Raw genomic sequence first — 22,482 nt, 5'->3', positions numbered from 1 at the left:
GAAAAGAAGGGTTCTGTGTACTAGCAGGGGCCTTTACACAAAGCCCGCAGGGTGAATTAGAAAACCACACACACACACACACACACAGGGCTACCGGCCATCTGTCCCTCTGGGTCTGGACGTGCCCGCTGCTCCCGGTGTGTGTGTGTGTGTGTGTGTGTGTGTGCGCCCCCCCCCCCCCCCCCCAACCAATCAACCCCCCCCCATCTATCTCTCCTCGCAGAATTCCCACCCCCACCACCACCATTCTCAATTCCTTTAGCCTACACACACACACACACACACACACACACACACACACACACACACACACACACACACACACACACACACACACACACACACACACACACACACACACACACACACACACACACACACACACACAGCCCTGCGTTGCATATAAAGATGACGAGCATCCGTCGTCGAATACATGGCGGACGTTACGGTCAGAGTGCTGATGGAGAAGAGAGGAGGAGAGGAGGAGAGGAGGAGGAGAGGAGGAGGAGAGGAGGAGAGAGGATGAGGAGAGATGATGCCACTTGCCTGGACGTTGTCGTTGTGAGCGGCAGCAGCACCGAACGCCAGGAAAATCAAAACGCTAATCCTTTTTTTCCCCTTTGTTAGCGAAACGAACCAACGGCCCAAAAACAAGAGAAACGTTGTCTCCTTGGCCGATTGTTATCCCAAGAACGAGCAGTATAGTGGAAAAACAAGGAAGCAAAGCACAGCGGAGAGAGAGAGAGAGAGGGACAAGCGAGGAGGGAGGGAGGGAGGGCGCTAGAGAGAGAGAGAGAGAGAGCGAGAGAGAGAGAGAGAGAGAGAGAGAGATGGATGGAGCAGAGAGCATGTGACACAGAGAGAGAGAGAGAGAGAGAGAGAGAGAGAGAGAGAGAGAGAGAGCGGCAGCAAGCAGCGCTGAACCACAGGGACGCTGACACTCACTGAGGATTTGACAAGGAAGAGAGAACGACAGAGAGAGAGAGCGAGAGAGAGAGAGAGAGAGCGAGAGAGAGAACAGTGGGAGATCAGGTGGGGGGAGGGAGCAGCGGTTTTGTCTCTCTCTCTCTCTCTCTCTGTGGCGTGAACGCAGGGATAACGGGGCGAGATAACCTCTCGTCCCCTCCCCAAGCCAGAGAGCGTGTGGCAGCAGCTGCAGACAGACATATACGATGGGAAATGAATCCCCCCGAGAGAGAGAGAGAGAGAGAGAGAGAGAGGAGAGAGAGAGAGAGACTCGGACTGTTCTTGTCAATTGTCAATTTGGCCGTTCCTTGGTTCGCGCCAGGCCGCATGACAACAATGGCCATCTGTAACAGCCGGGGCTATGGGGGGGGGGGGGGGGGGGGGGGGTAAGGAGGAGGGGGGGGGCATTAGGGTAGGCAGGGTGTGTGTGTATGCCGTTTTGGGGGGGGGGGGGGGGGGGGGGGGGGGGGAGTTGGAGAGTTCACAAAAGCGAGTGTCCTCTTCCTGAAACCACAAAACAACCACTCTAGTTTGTGGTGAAGGGCTCGGCACCTGTTCCCAGTCTGACATGGTTTGGTTGGGGTTGGGGGGGGGGGGGCAGGGGGGTCAGCACATGTGCTGGGAGGGGGGGGGGGGGCAGGGACAAAGGAGAGGGTTGAGAAGTGTGGCTTTTATTTTCCTGCGCGCCTGTGTGTCATTCTGCCTCGTGACGCCACAGAGAGAACAAAACAAATATTTGCATTTTAGGACTGACAAACAAATTGTATGCAGTAGGTCAGAGAGAAAGAGAGAGAGAGAAAAAGAGTGAGGGAGGGAGAGAGAGAGAGAGAGAGAGAGAGAGCATCATATTACACATCCATAACATCTAGACTCTTTGCCCAAATGTGGAATAAAGAAGCACTCCAATGAGATTCTGCTAGTGTAAGGGACACATGTTTTTCACATCTACTCATGTAAATGTATTTATTGTGTTTACAACACAGTGCTGACACCAGTGTTGATTTCGTCGACTAAAACTATGACGAAAAATGTTCGTCGACTACCTTTTTTCACTGGCGAAAACTAAATAAATACTAAGCTATGATGACTAAAACTAGACTAAATATACTGACAATTTCGTCAACAAATAAAAATTAGACCAAAATGTTAGTGAGGGACTAGTGGAGAAGAGATCCAGTAGAACTAAAAGACAAGTCATTTTATGTTTGGTTGCGCTCGGGTGTTGCGCTCTGAAAATAGCAGATCTACAAGCTCACAACGCATCGCGTTGCGACGCGTTTTGAGCTTGTAGATCGGCTATTTTCAGCATGCAACCAAGTGTAAAATCAGCCATTACGACGCCATCAAGGCACCGCCAAAATACATTTTAGTCGACTAAATCAACTGTAGATTTAGTCGACTAAAACTAGACAAAAACTAAAACATTTCAGATGACTAAAATATGACTGAAACTAAGTTTTCGTAAATTAACGCCCTACTTGATCATACTACAGTGCCACACAAAGGCATCTAAATTATCATCGAAATGTGGCGCGAAGCGACGCATTTTGAGCTTGTAGATAACTTTTTGACCCTGAAAAACGTTTTCATCCACAGCACCCCTGAATGATATTGTTAATTTACAGCACCTTACATTGATGTCATATTACGGTAAGTAAATATGTAAATCCCCCCCCTAAGATATTGTATGTCACGAGGACAGATTGAAAATAACTTTATTCTTAACTATTAACCACTTGAACCTCAGCATCCCTATTCTGGGGGGAACATTCGCCAAAAAAACCTTTGGTGCAGATGGAAAAAGAACACACCAAGTACAGAGCAACTCAGTATAAAGGGTCTAAGTCAGGGGTCTTCAACCTTTTCAGGCCAGGGACCCCCAAACTGATGGGGAGATGGAGCAGGGACCCCCTACCTCGTAGGGTAGGGGGGGGCTACCACATATATTGTATATTTATGTATAAAATTGTGTTTTATATTGCCTGCTCCTACGCACCTGCCCCAGTAGGTGTGCAAAATAAAAAATCTCTACAAAATATGCATAAACATACCATGTTATTGTGCATTGTGCCTCCATTTATCTGTTTGCTATGGATTCATGTTATGTTTAAAGACAAATTGAAAAAAGTTATTTATTTTTTTTCAAACAAAAATATTGTTTAATCAAACAACAATTTCGCGGACCCCCTGCAGTACCTCCGCGGACCCCCTAGGGGTCGCGGACCCCCTGTTGAAGACCTCTGGTCTAAGTGGTTAAACTGAAGTGACATTATTGATACATTCCAAATATTATCAAAGTTTTCTGCGGCGCCCCCTGGATTTACGTCACGGCACGCACTTTGAGAAACCCTGTGCTAGAGCCCTGCATGTTATTCATAAATAATCAAGGCAGGAATCTATTTTCAATATATCAGACAATCGTAATCCTACCGATGAGGGCTCAGAGAGCAGGATTTAACTGTCCCATGCAGAGAAAGAGAGAGAGAGAGGAGAGAGAGTGAAATGAAAGAGAGAAAAAGTTAAGTACAGTACAAGAGAGGATGAGAAAAAACAAGTGGGTGAAAATATTAATCTAGCCTACAAACTCTGTTCCATGTTGGAGCGATGCCATGCAAAGCCAAGGACACACACACACACACTTGCAAGTGACACGCACGCCCGCACGCATGCATACACACACACACACACACAGACACACACACACACACACACACACACACACACACACACACACTTGCAGACTGTAAAAAAAGATGATAAATGATTATGATAAACAAAATAGCAGACGATAATCTAGATCATATCACAATATTGACTTTGTATCGACGTATCGCCCTGCTCTAATAGGTGCACTGTAGCAAGAAAGAAATGGGAAACACTCAAGTGAAGTACAAGTACCTCAACAAAGGGTAGCAGCACCGAAAAGAGCAGTCAAAAGAAGAACAACCATCACAAAAACACCATCAACAATGAACCACAACCCCACATACTATCCTGCACTATGCAGAGACTAAACACACACAATCACACTGTCATTACTGTAACCTGCACTATGCAAAAGCAAATACACACAATTGCTATGTTGTTGACGGCATCAACAGAATGCATTGATATCAATATGTGTCAACGGTATTATCAGTTCAATAACCTCACCCTACAGTGTTATTGAGGAGTAGAATGCACTCATGATACTATGATAACGTTTCCGTGCAAGACTGTCATAGTCAGTGTCTGTACGTATTGTAATGGGTGTTACTGTTACTTCAAAGTTATCAGTCTACTAGTCCATACCCGGTCGACGCATCCGTGGGGGGACATGATCTGGCAACCCGGGAGGCAGTTCGTCCCATAGCTGGGCAGCCCCGTAACCATGGCGACATTATTTTACACAAAAACGCTAATAAACAGCTGAGATTTGGTGAAATCGAAAAACGGTCAATGGCTGTGTGCAATTTCAGATCAATTGCTCCAGCCAGTGAGGAGAACCGGGCAGAACCAATTTTGGCCTGACCACATTTTGGTCTCACTCAGAGGTTTGTAGAATATTAGGAGGATTGACCGAGTGACCATCGTGTGCCTCGTTGTACCGTATAACCTCATGGCTACCTGCACAAAGGACACGCCGAGCCTCTCAAAGTTCCACATGGGGTAAGATGAATCTAATCTCTCAAGACAGATTCTGTTAACTGCAGAATCTGTCAGCACCAATACCCTAAAACATGTAGTGTTGTCGTCAGTAGGAATAAACACAGAAGCACCCGGCAGGAAGTGGACTAAGAAAGGGGAGGAGCCAAAACAAGTTCCTGTCTCTACACAAAAAAGGAAGTGGTGCCCTCAGAAGCAAAAACAAAAAGGATTTTTTTTTCTTCATTTTTTTACTGAATGGGTTCCCAGATTGAGATGAATCAGTCGTTTTCCCCTCCTGCTCAGTTGCCCCACTATCTCCACGTGGAGGAGGGGGTGGGGGGAGGGGGCAAATACCAGAATCTGAAGCCATACAGTTGTCAAACCGCAGGCCTGACCCCACTAAACCTATGGATTTCATACTAAAACCTATGGATTTCACGGGACCGCGGCATGAAATCGCGACACCACAGCAATCACCCCCGACACCGCCAGACCGTCTCATCATCAGACCTCGCGCTCCGACTGGTTGTGATGTGAGCCAGGCCAGTTGTCGAATCTGGCACCACATCGCTGTATGTATGTATGTACGACAGTGGTGTAAAGTAACTAAGTACTAATGTACTTTTACTCCGCTACAATTATTTGAAAACTTTAGTTACTAGTTACTTTTCAGATATAAATTATTATATTATAAAACATACATTAACCACTTAGCCCTATTTTATACATAGGCTATTTGAAAATAGCCAATATACAAGCTCACAACGTGTCGCGATGCGACGCGTTGTGAGCTTGTAGATCTGCTTTTTTCAAATATTTTAATACTTTTACTCTTGGTACTTCAAGTACATTTTGATGCCAATACTTCTGTACTTTTACTCAAGTGAATTTTGAATTCTGGACTTTTACTTGTAACAAAGTATTTCTATATTGCAGTATTGATACTTTTACTTAAGTAAAATATTTTAGTACTTTTTTTACACCACTGATGTACGGTCTGGACCACACAGCTACTACAGTATGTGGAACAGCTGGAAGGTCGAAGGTCAGAGCTACAACCGCACTGAAGATGTGAGAGACTGACGCCTGGATTATGCGTAGTTGCGAGTTGGTATCATGCGCAGAAAATGGCCGATCAGCAAAAACATTAGAGACAATTCTTTGCACACGGCACTGGTGTGCAATTATGAGTAAATCAGGCTTTTTACTGTACGGCCAGTCCCACATAATACTAACTACACACAGTGTTTTTATGGTGTGGCAAAGTTAGAGGCGAGACGACAGACTGTCTGTCTGTCTGTCTGTCTGTCTGTCTGTCTGTCTAGGGCACGAGAAGTGTGTGTGTGTGTGTGTGTGTGTGTGTGTGGGGGGGGGGGGGGTACTCACAAGGCACGGCGTGGCGGTACAGGTTGGCTCGGATGGTCTGCTGCAGCTGGTGGTCCGGAGACGACTTCTGGAACCTCAGACTGAGGAAGTGTTTCAGGTCCTTGTTCAGCCGATGACCTGCAGGGGGCAACGATAACAAATCAGCATTTATTGTCACATTACAGGTTCACAGGTGTAGAGAATGCGAACAGCGTTTTCCTAGCGACTTGCAGGGGAGGGGGCGGGGGGCCGGGTGAAGTCAAGGCACAGACGGCTGTGTTGTTGACGGACAACGAATGCACGCTTATGAGAAACAACAATAATAAAACCTGGCGAAACAGTTGCGTGCATTAGCGCAAGATGAGGATAAAGGAAACAGTCAGTCTAAATGTCCAGTTTGCTAATTCACAACTACTACTACTGCTACTTTTGTATTTGAAACTTTCAATTTCTCTAAATATTATAAACTTTCATGACAGCCTAAGTACAAATATCATTTATGAAAAGGCTACTATATAGGCTACAGTGAAGTTGGACAGAATGACTGAAACGTTTTTTTTTTTACTCTCTTGGTGTTTTGTTGTAGGGGAGGGGATTATCTGGCACATGTATCTGTTATGAAAGAGAAATTGTATAATGAGTGAAACGGCTATAGTCCTTGGGAAACCATAAAGCTACCTAGGCATACATCTAAATGAGTTGCCATATTTACATTTCCTTACAAATTACAAATTCCTTACATTACAAATCCTTATAAGCTAATGGCCTGACCTCGACTAAGTCGACTAGTCGACTGGTTAGTCGCGGGGGGTCCGAGTCGACTAAGTGTCTCTTAGTCGACTCTAGTCGGCCCTTTTTTCTATTCTATTTTTCCCTATTTCTGGGATTGATTGATGTACTTTATTTAGTAAGACATGAGAACATCAGTACATGGAAGTACAAATTCACAATACAAGGTCTACTAAACTGGAAGACTCATTAAGCACTGAGCTTGTTTAAGATGAGATCCCCATGCATAATAGCGTGGCCTCCCAGCCCCACCCACCCCCCGCCACCTTGCCTGCAAGTCGCTAGGAAAACGCTGTTTGCGTAGAGAATAGGGTGACACGGTGTTTGTTTGTAGTTTGCAAGACAGGGAAGAAGAATAGAGAGAAAGAAGAGTAGGGGGGACAAATATCTGGATACAAATATACATTTAGCGTAACAGGTACATACATGAGAGTGATACACTATGCACGCGCACACACACACACACACACACACACACACACACACACACACACACACACACACACACACACACACACACACACACACACACACACACACACACACACACACACACACACACACACACACACACACACACACACACACACACACACACACACACACACACACACACACAAATTAATACACTATGGAAGCAGGAAGCCAGCGGTGGTTTTTGGTCACTGTTGCGCTACTGTCACCGGAACGGGGGAGAAAAGGCTGTGACCTTTAAATGGTTGAAATATTCCTTGAGTTGTAAAAATAGCCTGATATGAGAAAGATGCTGGAGACACAGAGACACAGAGGAGGATGTGCCTCCAGGCTCCTCCGTGCTCATCTAAAACACACACACGGCCTCAGATGATTCAATTCAAACTAATATAATGCAGAACAAGCCCGCTATAAATAGAGCATTTACTTTATCGTTGGGTGTAAACCGTGTAAATCCTCAGTCATTCATTCACTGATTTATGCATTTATTTAAAACCCATTCAATCCGGGAACGCATCATTTTAGATTTCTTTGGCTATTAAAAAATAGCAGATCTACTAGCTCATAGCGTGGCACGCTGTAGATCTGAGCTTGTAGATCTGCTTTTTGTTTTTTTTACAAATCGTGAAAATGTGTGCAAATGTTTGAATATATTTATATATATATATATATATATATATATATATATATATACATTTTTAACTCAAATATTTGCTTCTGGGGGTCCCTGGAACAAAATGTTTTGAGGGCGTCCGTGGACAAACACATATCATTTTGGGTGGTCCTTGACATAAAAGTTTGAGAACCATTCATATAGCAACATACATATTTTTTTTAACGGTTAGGATTTAGAAGATATTTGTAGAATCCCCCAAAAGCAAAGATTTGTGTTAAAAATGTTCGCTTTAAAAAACATATAGGTCTATATTCAAAGATTTTTTTCTACGAGCTTGTAGAACATTTGTGCAAATCTTTGAATATATATATTTTTAAAGCGAACATTTTTAACTCTGTTACAACTTCTGGGGGGTCCTGAGACAAAATATTTTATGTCCACGGTCAAATACATATAATTTTTGACTTTACTGATATTAGAGCAACTTTCTTTTAAAAAAAAACAGTTTAGAAGACATTTGTAGAATCCCCAGAAGCAAAGATTTCAGTCACAAATGTTCGCTTTAAAAAATACATATTCAAAGATGTTCATTATTTTCCAAAACAATAGCAGATCTACAAGCTCATAGCGCAGCACTCGGTGCCTCGCTATGAGCTTGTATATCTGCTATTTTTGAATAACCCAAAGAAATCAAAAAATGACACACAGATGCAGACACTTCTGGGGGTCCCTGGAACAACATATTTTGAGATGGGGGTCCGCGGCCAAATACATATTATTTTGGGGGTCCTTGACATGGAAAAGTTTGAGAACCACTGATAACATACAACATACAACAGCAACATACATACTGTTAGGATTAAGTAAACAATTTTAGATATGTATTTGGCCGCGGACCCCCAAGCAAAGATTTGAGTTAAAAATGTTTTATATCTTTAAAAAATATATATTAAAAGATTTGCAAAAAATGATTAAAAAAAAATAAAAAAGCAAATCTACAAGCTCATGAGCTTGTATATCTGCTATATTTGAATAGCCAAAGAAATGTAAAAAATGACACAGATGCGTTCCTGGATTGAACGGGTTAAAGACCAAAAAAAAAAGCCAAATATAGAAACACAACAAAAGATGGAAGAAGGTGAGGTTGAGGGTAACTGATTAACCCGCTCCACCAATTGGCCAGAGCCCCCCAGCGCTCGTTGGGCTGTGAGTCCCGCGACCAATGAGATGCCTGGAATGCAGTCTGGCCCGCGTTTGAAGCCAGGCCCAGCAGTCACAATGGGGCCAGATGGCCAGAGCCCTGCTCTCGCGCCAGGGTCCCATTTAAGACCATTTAATGATCTACCAAATATATCATCCCACGTCTGGGGAGCGCGCCAGAATATTCTTGGGCTGAGGGGGAGGGGGGGGGGGGGGGCAGTGGGTTGCGGACCTCATTTTCGTTTCCTACGTTTTATTGTTATTTTAAAATATTTTCACAGATTTCCAACAGCAGTGTACTGTTAATGACAATTTTTCAAAAGAATTTCATAAATAAGAAAATCAAAGAAATGACACGTACACACACACTTTTTTCGGGCCAGTAGTAGAAAAACTAGTGGACTGTCTGGCGGTCTACTTTGCTGTATGTTTCCGTTCTCTAGCACGGTTCAGACCAAAGATTCTCTAGCATTGTTCAGACCAAAGATTCTCTAGCATTGTTCAGACCGAAGATTCTCTAGCACGGTTCAGACCAAAGATTCTCTAGCACGGTTCAGACCAAAGATTCTCTAGCACGGTTCAGACCAAAGATTCTCTAGCACGGTTCAGACCCAAGATTCACCACCAGACAAAACAGTTTCAAGCTCCATTTATGGGCTATTTTATCGTACGACTGTGTCATGTACTGAAAATAGCAGATCTACAAGCTAGCTAACAACGCGTTGCGGATGCGACGCGTTGTGAGCTTGTAGATCTGCTATTTTCAGAAGAACACAGACGTACGAAGGACCATGAATTAAGCACACACACACACACCCCTCTGTGTGATTCTGTGCAAGCAAAGCACAGTCAGGTAATCCGTTACCTAGCAACCAGCCAGTGCTGACAACCATCTGACTGGGGGGAAAAAAGCTGGGATACAACTGCATGGCCATGACTGCATGCATGCTCTCTCACACACACACACACACACACACACACACACACACACACACACACACACACACACACACACACACACACACACACACACACACACACACACACACACACACACACACACACACACACACACACACACACACACACACACACACACACAGTATGCGCGGTGCGTGTTCACACGCGTACACAAGCATGCGGGACCCCTTCCTCTCATACTACAGTGCATCCTTTGCACGCCTTATGATCCTCAAATATAAACAGATGATTTGTATAGCAGCAGACAGACAGACAGACAGACAGACAGACAGACAGACAGACAGACAGACAGACAGACAGACAGACAGACAGATCTAGGACCTTCAGAAGAAAATATTTGAGTAAAAAAATAAAACACTTAAATAAATGAAAAAATAAAGAATATATTTTTGATGTGCTATGAGCTTGTACATCTGCTATTTTTGACCAGTCAACGTATTAAATATGGTTAAAATGATTTTGACGCTATATTAACTGACCCCCCCTCCCCCCTCCCTCCTAAGGACCCCACTTTGAGAATCACTGCTAGTAGACAACGGTGTTGGCTGTGCTTACACAGCAAGGAGAGAGAGAGACAGAGAGAGACCACCGCTAGCAGGATGAAAGACCACCCTGGTGGTGAAGCTGGGAGAGCAAACAGAGGGCGGGAGGAGCCACATGTCATGTGACATCAACGAGGAAGTCATCAAATATGCAATATTTGCAAGGATTACGAGCGGGGAGGGGATTTACACATCCCTGCTGTGTGCCGCGCACGCACGCGCGCGCATGTGTGTGTGTGTATGTGTGTGTGTGTGTGTGTGCTTGTATTACATTTGTGAGGAAGTGTTATGCGCTTGCAGAAGTGCAAAGTAACTAAGTATATTTACTTAAGTACTGTACTTAAGTACAATTTTGAGGTATTTGTACTTTACTTGAGTATTTCCAATTTCCAATACTTTTACTTCTACTCCACTCCATCTCAGAGGCACATATTGTACTTTTACTCCACTACAATTATTTGAAAACTTTAGTTACTACTAGTTACTTTTCATATATGAATTATTATATTATGAAATTATATTATCATTAACAACATTAGCCCTCTTTTATATGTGGCTATTTTCAAATATTTTAGTACTTTTACCTATGGTACTTTAAGTAAATTTTGATGAATACTTTTGTGCTTTTACTCAATTACTGGTGAGCCAAGCATATACTATGTGAATAAAATAAAAAACATTTAACCTGTTCAAATTTAAGATAAAATTCAATGCACTTGAGACCTGACTTTGTCCTTTTATGTTGTAGCCCTTGGTGTTCGAGCCAGGTATAAAGGGCCGTAACAGGAAGTATATAGTATAATTTGAGAGCTAGACATAGTGAGGACACACTTTCACAAGAGAAATGGTTGTTTTTAAACGGATTATTTTGAGATTTTCTTTTTAGATTTACACGTAGGGGTTAGGATGGGACATTTAGAGGTCAGGTTTAGGGGTTAGGATGAGACATTTAGAGGTCAGGGTTAGGGGTTAGGATGAGACATTTAGAGGTCAGGGTTAGGGGTTAGGATGAGACATTTAGAGGTCAGGTTTAGGGGTTAGGATGAGACATTTAGAGGTCAGGGTTAGGGGTTAGGATGAGACATTTAGAGGTCAGGGTTAGGGGTTAGGATGAGACATTTAGAGGTCAGGTTTAGGGGTTAGGATGAGACATTTAGAGGTCAGGGTTAGGGGTTAGGATGAGACATTTAGAGGTCAGGGTTAGGGGTTAGGATGAGACATTTAGAGGTCAGGTTTAGGGGTTAGGATGAGACATTTAGAGGTCAGGTTTAGGGGTTAGGATGAGACATTTAGAGGTCAGGTTTAGGGGTTGGGGTTATGTTTATAGATTTCGGGTTAAAAATGGCAAAAGAATTGAAGAAGATGTATCCTAATTCCTTATTTACTTTTTGTCCATTGTCATGTCCTCAAAAGTACATAGTATGTGTGTGTGTGTGTGTGTGTGTGTGTGTGTGTGTGTGTGTGTGTGTGTGTGTGTGTGTGTGTGTGTGTGTGTGTGTGTGTGTGTGTGTTACTGATTCCTAGCGCTGCAGTGGTTCTCCTGACCTGCTCTTTGACAAATAGGTTTATCTTTCATAGCACTAGCTCAGGACACACGCACACGCACACACAGACACACAAACACACCCTCTCATCTGGCCCAGATAAGGAAGAGCACTTTGAAGCCACATTTACACTCCGCAGTGTCAAAAAGAACAGAACTACAAGCTAACTTCTTCTCTTCTGCGGGTCCCTGGCACAAAACATTTTCAGATTTAAAAAAAAATGCAGAAATATCCGATCTACAAGCTCGCATTCTGATGTTATCTGTTGGCTTTGAAAATGTGTAAAATATATATATATATATATATATATATATATATATATATATATATATATATATATATATATACATACAGTATATATATCTACATACATTTTAAACTAGCAGCTGCTCCGGCTCTCCTATTCACCTGTTTCCTAGGCTGTGTGTTTTCCACTTCCTGTCGATTTCATTGGATATCATTGGTCATCTGACCAATTTCATTGGATTTCATTGGATCAAATCGACAGGAAGTGGAAAACACACAGCCTAGGAAACAGGTGAATTAGCCCATTTTAAATTGGCTAATGGGAGGGACTATAATCTAAAGTGGAAAACCGGGAGGTCAGGGGTTAGTATGTACAAAAACTGTTACTTTTCAGTATTCAAATTCAAAAGTAGCGTATCTACAAGCTTGTGGATCTGCTACTTTTGATGCTTTCGTGTGGCGCTGTAGTATGATCAAGTAGAAGTGGGGCGTTGATGTACAAAAAAAATAAAAAAGTTAAAATATGGAGATAAGAGGTTTCTAGCCCCGACGGCGACGGTAGCGGCCGAGGAGCGGCGCGTGCCCCTCCCCCTCCCCCGTCCTAAAAGGAGACGGGGGGGATGCAGGCGTAGCGTAACTAGATTTAAGGTTATGTAACGCTGACTGCAGGCGTCATGGAGGCCCTGACATCCAGCATGAGTATAATCCACTCATCCACTCATTTAGCTTAAACCCATCTAGTATCAATCTGTGCTCTCACATCCCAACGCCTCGCTCTTTTAGGCTCGATTTATAGCCGTAAATAGGCGATCTACAAGCTCACAATGGTTATTTTCGGAGCGCGACACCCGCGCGCAACTAACTGTAAATCAGGCCTTACTGCTGCTAATGTGAAGTTATTTGTTGTTAACAGTGGTGGAAAGTAACTAATTACATTTACTCAAGTACTGTACTGAAGTACAATTTTGAGGTATTTTTACTTTACAGGAGTATTTCCAATTTTCGGTACTTTTACTTCACTACATCTCAGAGGTAAATATTGTATATTGTATTTTACTCCACTACAATTATTTGAAAACTTTAGTTACTAGTTACTTTGCAGATATAAATTATTATATTTTAAAACATACATTAACCACTTTAGCCCTATTTTATACCTAGGCTATTTGAAAATAGCCGATCTACAAACTCACAACGCGTCGCATCGCGACACGTTGTGAGCTTGTAGATCTGCTATTTTCAAAAAAATGTGTACTTTTACTTTTGGTACTTTAAGTGCATTTTGATACCAATACTTTTGTACTTTTACACAAGTAAATTCAGAATTCCGGACTTCTACTTCTAACAGAGTATTTCTACAATGCAGTATTGATACTTTTATTTAAGTAAGAAATGTGAGTACTTTTTCCACCACTGGTTGTTAAAGCGGCACTATGTGCTTGATCATACTACAGCGTCACACAAAAGCATCAAAAAGTAGCAAAGCCACAAGCTCAAAAGGTCTGAGGTCTGTGGATCTGCTATTTTTTGCTTTTATTGAATTTGAATCCTGAAAAGTAACAGTTTTGGACATATGAGGTTTCCACCCGACAGAGACGATATTCTACTGTTCCATTGCAGTGCATTCACAAACAGCTAGCATGCTGCACACTCAAGTGCACACTTACACACATGCCTAAAAACCCCAAATACAGAAGTGTGTGTGCACTGTGCGCGCACACACACACACACACACACCATTTCTGAGCACACACTCAGAGATACAACTCCTCGCATATATAATTTATATTGCAACATGCAATTAAGAACAAAAAACATATTGAAGCTAAGAGACTTGCACATCTAAAAACCTACATCACACACACACACACACACACACACACACACACACACACACACACACACACACACACACACACACACACACACACACACACACACACACACACACACACACACACACACACACACACACACACACACACACACACACACACCCCTCACATTTACTATATATTGCAACATGCAATTAAGAACAAAACCTTTGAGAAACATTTTGAGGCTAAGTGCACACGCACACATCTGAAAAGTCCTACATATCCACGTGAATAGGCGCGCACACACACACAAACCTTGCATTTATAAAAGTGCAACGTGCAATTAAGAACAAAACTAAGATTCAGAGGCTAAGTGCACACTCACACACCAAAAACCCTACATATCCACGTGCTTGTGCATGCGCGCACGCACGCACACGCACACACACACACACACACACACACACACACACACACACACCCCCACACACACACACACACACACACACACACACACACACACACACACACACACACACACACACATATATATTGTAACATGCAATTAAGAGCAAAAGTAAAATGTTGAGGTGTACCTGTAGCAAAACAATGGCAGCTCTGTTCCAGACAACAGCTGTCTTTGTTCTGACTCCCTGCTGTCATGACAATCATTCCCCTGAGGGTTCAATACTAGAGGTGTTTAAAGAAACCTCTTATCTCCATATTTTAACTGTTTGTGTTTTTTCGTAAATGAATGCGCTACTTCGATGCGACGCGTTGTGAGCTTGTAGATCGGCTATTTTCAAATAGCCTAGGTATAAAATAGGGCTGAGGTGGTTAATGTATGTTTTATAATGTAATAATATATATCTGCAAAGTAACTAAAGTTTTCAAATAATTGTAGTGGAGTAAAAGTACAATATTTGCCTCTGAGATGTAGTGGAGTAGAAGTAAAAGTAAAGACAATCGAAAATACTCCAGTAAAGTAAAAGTACCTCAACATTGTCAAAAATCAAAAAAGAACAGTACTTGAGTAAATGTACTTAGTTACTTTACACCACTATGTGTGTGTGTGTGTGTGTGTGTGTGTGTGTGTGTGTGTGTGTGTGTGTGTGTGTGTGTGTGTGTGTGTGTGTATGTGTGTGTGTGTGTGTGTGTGTGTGTGCGCCCTCTGTGTCTCCGAGCATCAATACCAACTCTGCTTCACACAGCCCCGTTGCCACGGCAACTCGGGGCCCAACCAGCGAATGAGATCAGCTCATTGTGGTAACCAACCCCAAGTTGCAATGCTGCCACCCAGTGTCACATGAGGTTATTGCAGGACACATGGGGTTATTGCAGGATGCTACATAAATGTAACATTCCCAGGTATAAATATAATTTAATTTACGCCTGGGGATTTTTTATGTTATATGACATAAATATTAAATATAATAACCAAATAAATAATTACATATCACTATGTCTGCTCAATTAATCAAAAAGGTCAAATATATGAAAGTTATAAGTTAATTTTTCTCACAAATTCTCAAAAATAGCAACAATAGCAGCTCTTTAAGCTGAAATAGTGGTTAAAGGGATATTTCACTTTCAAACATGTTTGGGGTCATTTTAACGTCTTTTGTGAACACCCCAGATAGTTTTTAATTTGCTTGATTGGATGTTTGATATTCATTTTATCAGACCTTCCTATACAAACATTGTAACTTCAAACTCCATTTTAACCATGTTAGATTCATTGAAAACACACGTCCTTGGTTCTGTTGACTGATATTGCCCTTATAATGCATGAGGAGACCGTGTTTTTTTTCAATTACTTTTTTCATTTATTTTTTATAAATGACATGGGTTTACATAAGAAGGGGGCGTGTCTGAAAACATTAATATCAAATGTCTGAATCAAGCAACTTAAAGAGATGTGTCTGAGATGCTCACAAAAGCCAGAGTAGACGTTAAAATTACCCCAAACATGTTTGAAAGTGGTGATACTTTTATGCGGTATTAGTGAAAACAAACAAACGTTGTCTGAGCTGTCTGAAAAGCAGCTAAACCTGACTATGCATGAGTCGAGCTGTGACATTGCACTCATTTCACAGTACGATTTGATTTGTCTCCGCCACTACCTCGCCCTCACCCACCCAGCACATGGAGCTCAGTGTAGGGAACACACATGAAGGCAGATACCGGCTCAACCCAACCCAATCCCTAAATTACAGCCGCTTGTCTGGGAGAACGCAGTGGCCCTCTAATACTCTGCCATTGGGAAACAACTGATTGGTGTATAAGCACAATACCTGTGACAAAAAGCAGTGTAAAGTAACTAAGTACATTTACTCTTTGCACAATCTCGGAGGAAGATATTTGTCCCCCAGTAGAAGGAAAGCCTCTTACTGAGACTGTTGTTGGTTCCACTAGACCAGGGGTCTTCAACGTTTTCAGCCCAAGGACCCCCTAGCTGAGAGAGAGATGAAGCAGGGACCCCCTCTATATTGTATAAAATTGTGTTTTAAATTCAACTTTTTTTGTTTACGTTCTTATTTCTCTCTACACCTATAGCTCTTTGCCAAAAATAGCCGATCTACAAGCTCTGCGAGGCGTTGTGAGCTTGTAGATCGGCTATTTGTGGCTAAAGTTCTCATCAGAATAGGAATGCTAGGGTTCAAGTGGTTAAGGTAAAAAAAAAATCATATCACACAAAGATTTGGCGGACCCCCTGTAGTTACTCTGAGGACCCCCTGTTGAAGACCCCTGCACTAGACTGCCCCAACGCTCCTGATTTCGTGTATAGAGGGGCGGGTGTAAAGAGCCGGCGAGAGACTGCGGCTGATCCCATTGGTTCACGGATCTGCCCGTCAACCCCCGCCCCGTTAACACAACATTACGAGCGACGCCCACTGCACTCTGGTTGGTTGGGAAGTGAAACACTTCCTTATACCGAGTACACCGACGCGCTGGGCCAGGCTTTTATTTTTTAGCAACACTAAACAATAAAAGCCTGGAGATCGAGGCTAACTAGACGCGTCGCAATTCAGGGCAATTGCAGAGTGTGGTTGCACCGACGCTAGTCGCGGGTCGCTGCCGCCGGGACTCGAGGAATACGCTGGGAGGAATACCGTCGGAGGCTGTGCCAATTACATTGTCACGTAACTCCTGAGATCACTTGCGTTTCATTTTGAGAGGATTGATCCCCCCAAAATAAGGTTTTTGCATCAAACGGTTACATTTTGAGCATTTGTGGCGCCCCCTATGGATCAAAGTGGAAATTATTTTGGGGATTTGTTGAGTAAACCACACTTGACATGTGATTCAAATTTGGGATTGACTGGACGTTTTGTTCGTGATTTGTGGGCTTTTTTGTAAAACGGGCCCCTCCCGCTAACTTTGGAAGCCATTTACGGACGAACGGTATGGACTATCAAAATTCTGTTTCGGTCCAGATTGTCGCATGGGTCCAGAGATCATGTGTACCGATTTTTGTGAAATTTGGACAAAATATATGGGAGGAGGAGCTAAAAGTGTGTTTTGAAGAAAATTCAAAATGGCGGAAAATCTATCCTGACGCAAATGGGCGTGGCCTATATGGGGAGTTGCGTCATGACTCAAGGAATCTAGGGAAAAAGAAATTTAGATTTTACGACCTACGGTTCAAGAGTTATAGGCCAAAACGTAAAGGGGGCTGTTATAGCGCCACCATGTGGCCGAATGGTGTGATAATTTTTGTAATAATTTCGGACTAAATTATGAACCTCCCCTACAAATATGGTAACTCTAGCTCTTACGGTTTCTGAGAAAAAAATACTTGAATTTGAGTTTTTTCACTTTTCCATTAAAGCGGATGGGGAAATTTAATGCACTTATAAATCAATATCAATTAAACTATTTAACCAATCTCTTAGATACAAGCACACGATTCCCGCTCAAGACGGTCATTTTGACATATGGCATGACATTGGGGGATAAAAACTGTGGGAGGAGATGCGGTTCAAAGTATTGTTTATCTAGGAAAATAATAAAGCCGGAGGATTACTATAGTCTGGTTGCCCTAACACTAATTATCCATTTACAAATCTCCAAAAGTGTACAAATGTAACCAATTGGCCACCTGCAGGTTTTTTGATTGATTGAATAGTTTATTAGTAAGACATGTCAACAGCACGTGGTACAGTATGACATTAAAGGACGACTTCAACCTATCTTCATATAATTAGTGGACACTTCAGAAGGCCCCCTACCAGTGACATCATCGTAAAATAGCAGGTTTAGCGAGCAGAGGGCACACCGCAGCAGGCGTCTAACGCTGCAATAATGATTGCGCAAACTAAAGGGCAGCGCTCTGTGGATTCATCTATACTAGACCATTGGTTCTCAAACTTTTTCATGCCAAGGACCCCCCACATTGATATATATTTGGCCGCAGACCCCCATCTGAAAGGGTTTTGTGCCAGGGACCCCCAGAAGAGAAGAATTATGTAAAGAAAACAATCGACAGTATTCAAAATGTTCCAAACATTTTGAATATGTTCCAAATATTTCCAAAAATAGCAGATGTGATAGCTGTGTTAACTACTTTAGCTGGGGACCCCCTGGTACCCCCCCCCTCAAGGACCCCTGGGGGTCCCCGGACCCCACTTTGAGAACCAATTTACTAGACCATACCTGTTCGGGGGATATGAGCACCCAAAGTCTGTGCAGTTTGGGTTATGCGCTGTGCACAGACAGTACATCAGGCATAAAAAGTGACTTAGTAGTTGGTACCTGCCACAGTTCCAACACACACACACGCACACACGTGCGTCATGGTCCGCTTGTTTCACGGATGTGGCAACACCGGCACTTGATTCACGGACATGATTTGGCAACCCAAAGCCAGCGAACACAAAAACGCTAATAAACAGCTGACATTTGGGGAAAGCGGAAAAACGGGCTTCGGTGTTCCGTGCACATGGTAATGGTCAATGGCTGTGTGCAAATGCAGATCAATTGCTCCAGCCACTGAGGAGAACCGGGCAGAAGAGATAGGATGATGATATACAAAGAAGATGGGAAATTACATTGACCTTCCCTTGTGGTCTGCTGATAAGATGTTTTTTTGGTCCATTTGGTTACATTTGTACGGATGTTACATCCGTGCAGATGGATCTGAATGTACAACACAGAATACGGAACACAGACCCTGACTTTATCAGTGGAGTTATTTTTACATTGAGTATAAAAGGGGCCTTTAGGTGCTGAATGACCAAACGGACCTGCACATTCTGAACAAAGAGAACAGGGAGAAAACAATGGTACTTCGAAGACACACACACACACACACACGCGCACGCACGCCATAAAAAAAAACGAAGAAATGTTGTCATTTTTAACCATAAGCCTATAGCTGAGAAACAGTACAAGCTTGTAGATCTGCTGTTTTTCGGGCACGACACCAGTGCGCAACTAAGTATAAATCAGACATAACTCTCTAATCCCTTAAACTAACCTCTAAATGTCTAATCCTGAACCTAACCCCAACCTGAATCTTTTTCTAATTGTAAAACTGACTAATAAAACAACCTTGTGAGGATCAGGAAAATGGTCCCTACAATGTCTATTTTTCTCATCCTCTACTATACTTGTGGGGACATTTTGGTCCTCACAATCAGAATTCAGGGTGAAATTTGTTTTTGTGCATAGTTCCCATCGTTATTTCCATAGAAGAAGGAAAGGGAAGAAGAAGAAGGGGGGGGGGCAAGGGGGGAGAAGAGATCAAACAAGTATAGTTACAAGTATCACAAGTATAGTACTGCACGCACACGCACACACACACACACACACACACACACACACACACACACACACACACACACACACACACACACACACACAATTGTCTCCAGCAGGGGGTGCTAAAGTGCATCCATGATGGAGGTGGCCCTGCAGGCAGCTTTCACTCACAGGCTGAACAAACGCTATGCTATGCTAGCATCATTTTAGATAGCCAACAGTATGCCAAGAAGAGTAATGTGAGAGACAGTGTTGTGTCCAGTCCAACATCATTTGAACCTAAAATGAATTAATTTTCTGTTAACATATTTTGATGACAAAGGCTCAACAATATTTGTATATCCCTGTGTGGTCTGAGGCTGACTCTGTTATAGGAGCACTTCACCCATTCTCAACCATTGGTCCTCACTAATGCTCATAATATAGTACATACATTACATTACAGTCATTAGAAGACGCTTTTATCCAAAGCGAGCAGTGCCTACCTAGTACAATTTACATCTTCTCTCTGGCTTGTAGATCGGCTATTTTCGACACACAACCAACCAGTATAAATCAGGCACAGGAGCTTAGAAACGATCAAATGCACAAAACTCGAGCCCACCAACGCAATCCTATGATTGGCCTCCAATTTTTCCCAAAGCAGCATTGTGTGTTTCCGAGAAAGTCCTGGGTTGCTGACAGCACATCAACACAGGGCACAAATGGATGACAAAAAGAAGATGGCATTTCCTCTGGGAGGGAGGGGAGCCGGGGGGGGGGGGGGGGTAATGTTGTATTTCGTCTCTCTGTCCGGTGTCAACCTCATTATGTCTAAAACTGTGACTTTTCAGGATTCAAATTCAAAAACGGCCAAAGTAGCAGATCTACAAGCTCAAAAGTTTCGAGCTTGTAGATCTGCTACTTTTGATGCTTTTGTGCGACGCTGTAGTGTGATCAAGTAAAGGGCGTTAATTTACGGGGGGAAAAAACATAAAAAATGTGAAACTTGGGAGATAAGAGGTTTCTGCCTGACAGCTACGATTCCCCTGTCCAATTCCAAATAATGGCCACAGGAACTGGAAATGCTAGTTCTTAAACAGCACAATCCATTGTTCCCCGCAGCTTCCTGTGGGTCTATAGTGGACGTTCCCGTCCGTCAACACAGGACTCTCCTCCGGTTACAGACAACAGTGTTTAACTCCACATCATCCATCACTATTATTGGTAAAGAGCCTTTCTGAGCGCGGCCAAACGTGCCAATGGAAGGGTGACGGCAGGGGGTGGACAGTAACTACGTATATTTCGTTGCTGTCGGGCAGAAACCTCTCATCTCCATTTATTTTGTGTTTTTTCGTGAATTAACGCCCAACTTGATCGTACTACAGTGTCATCAGATCTACACGCTCAAAACACGTCGCGTCGCGTCGCTTGTGCCGTGTTTTGAGCTTGTAGATCAGCTACTTTTGCTATTTTTGAATTTGAATCCTGAAAAGTAACAGTTTTGGACATATGAGGTTTCCCCCCCGACAGAGACGATATTTACTTGAGTAGCTAGCTACTGTACTTGATTACAACTTTGAGGTACATTTACTTTACTTCTGGATACTTCTACTCTTAAGGTCCTTACACACCGGCGAATATGCGAATATACGCAAAATTCGGACTCGTTCCGAATAATTAAAAGACGCTTTTTTGCTTCGCGAAACTGATGTGGACGCTTGCATTGACTTTATAAGGTTTTTAAAAAAAACGTATTTATTCGCATGAAGAATTCGCCCCGGTGTGTAAGGACCTTTACATCTCAGGGGAAAATATTGTACTATTTTTCTCCACTACAATTATTGGCAAACTTTGGTTACGCAAGTTATTTTGTAAATTTAGATTATTATTACAAAAACACGCATTAACCATTTTGGTGACATTTCAGTTATTTTACGTTGGTAGCGTACGTAAATTTCGAGGCCAATACTTCTACACTTCTAATCAAGTCATTTAACCCATTAAGACCGGGAATGCATCTGTGTCACTTTTTGATTTGAGCTAAAAAAGCATTATTTTAGACTTTGGCTATTTCAAAAATAGCAGATCTACAAGCTCATAGCGCGGCACTCGGTGCCGCGCTATGAGCTTGTAGATCTGCTATTTTTTTTAAATCGTGAAAATATTCAAATCTTTGAATATATATTATTTTAAAGCGAACATTTGTAACTCAAATCTTTGCTTCTGGGGGGTCCCTGGAACAAAATATTTTGAGATGGGGGTCGGCGGTCAAATACATATAATTTTGGGGGTCCTCGACATGAAAAAGTTTTGAGCACCACTGATATAGAATAGAAACATATGTTTTTCAAAAAATTGTTTGGATTTAGAAGACATTTTGTAGAATCGGCTTCAGGTTTTAATGGGTTAAAACAATTTGTAACAGAGTATTTTTTATATTGTGAATTATTTGAATTTGAATCCTGAAAAGTTCTGGACATATGAGGTTTCCACCCGACAGAGACGTAGTGCTACTTTTACTTAAGTCTAAAATGTGAGTACCAGAGGCGTTGCTAGGTCTCTACTAGGTT

At 42.5% G+C, this 22,482-nt stretch overlaps 1 protein-coding gene across 1 annotated transcript in view; it reads right to left on the bottom strand.

Moving 5' to 3' along the window:
• Positions 1-22,482, bottom strand: part of LOC308096889 (membrane-associated guanylate kinase, WW and PDZ domain-containing protein 1-like) — a 199,769-nt gene that overhangs the window by 130,834 nt on the left and 46,453 nt on the right. Inside the window, exon 3 of the mRNA XM_080444399.1 lies at positions 5,980-6,096. Coding sequence (XP_080300525.1) covers positions 5,980-6,096 — 117 coding nt within the window. The remainder of the gene's footprint in view (positions 1-5,979; positions 6,097-22,482) is intronic.

Source organism: Gymnoscopelus braueri (genome assembly GCF_963280865.1).
Source record: "Gymnoscopelus braueri genome assembly, chromosome: 12".
NCBI classification, from domain to species: domain Eukaryota; kingdom Metazoa; phylum Chordata; class Actinopteri; order Myctophiformes; family Myctophidae; genus Gymnoscopelus; species Gymnoscopelus braueri.
This window is presented reverse-complemented; position numbering and strand designations above follow the sequence as displayed.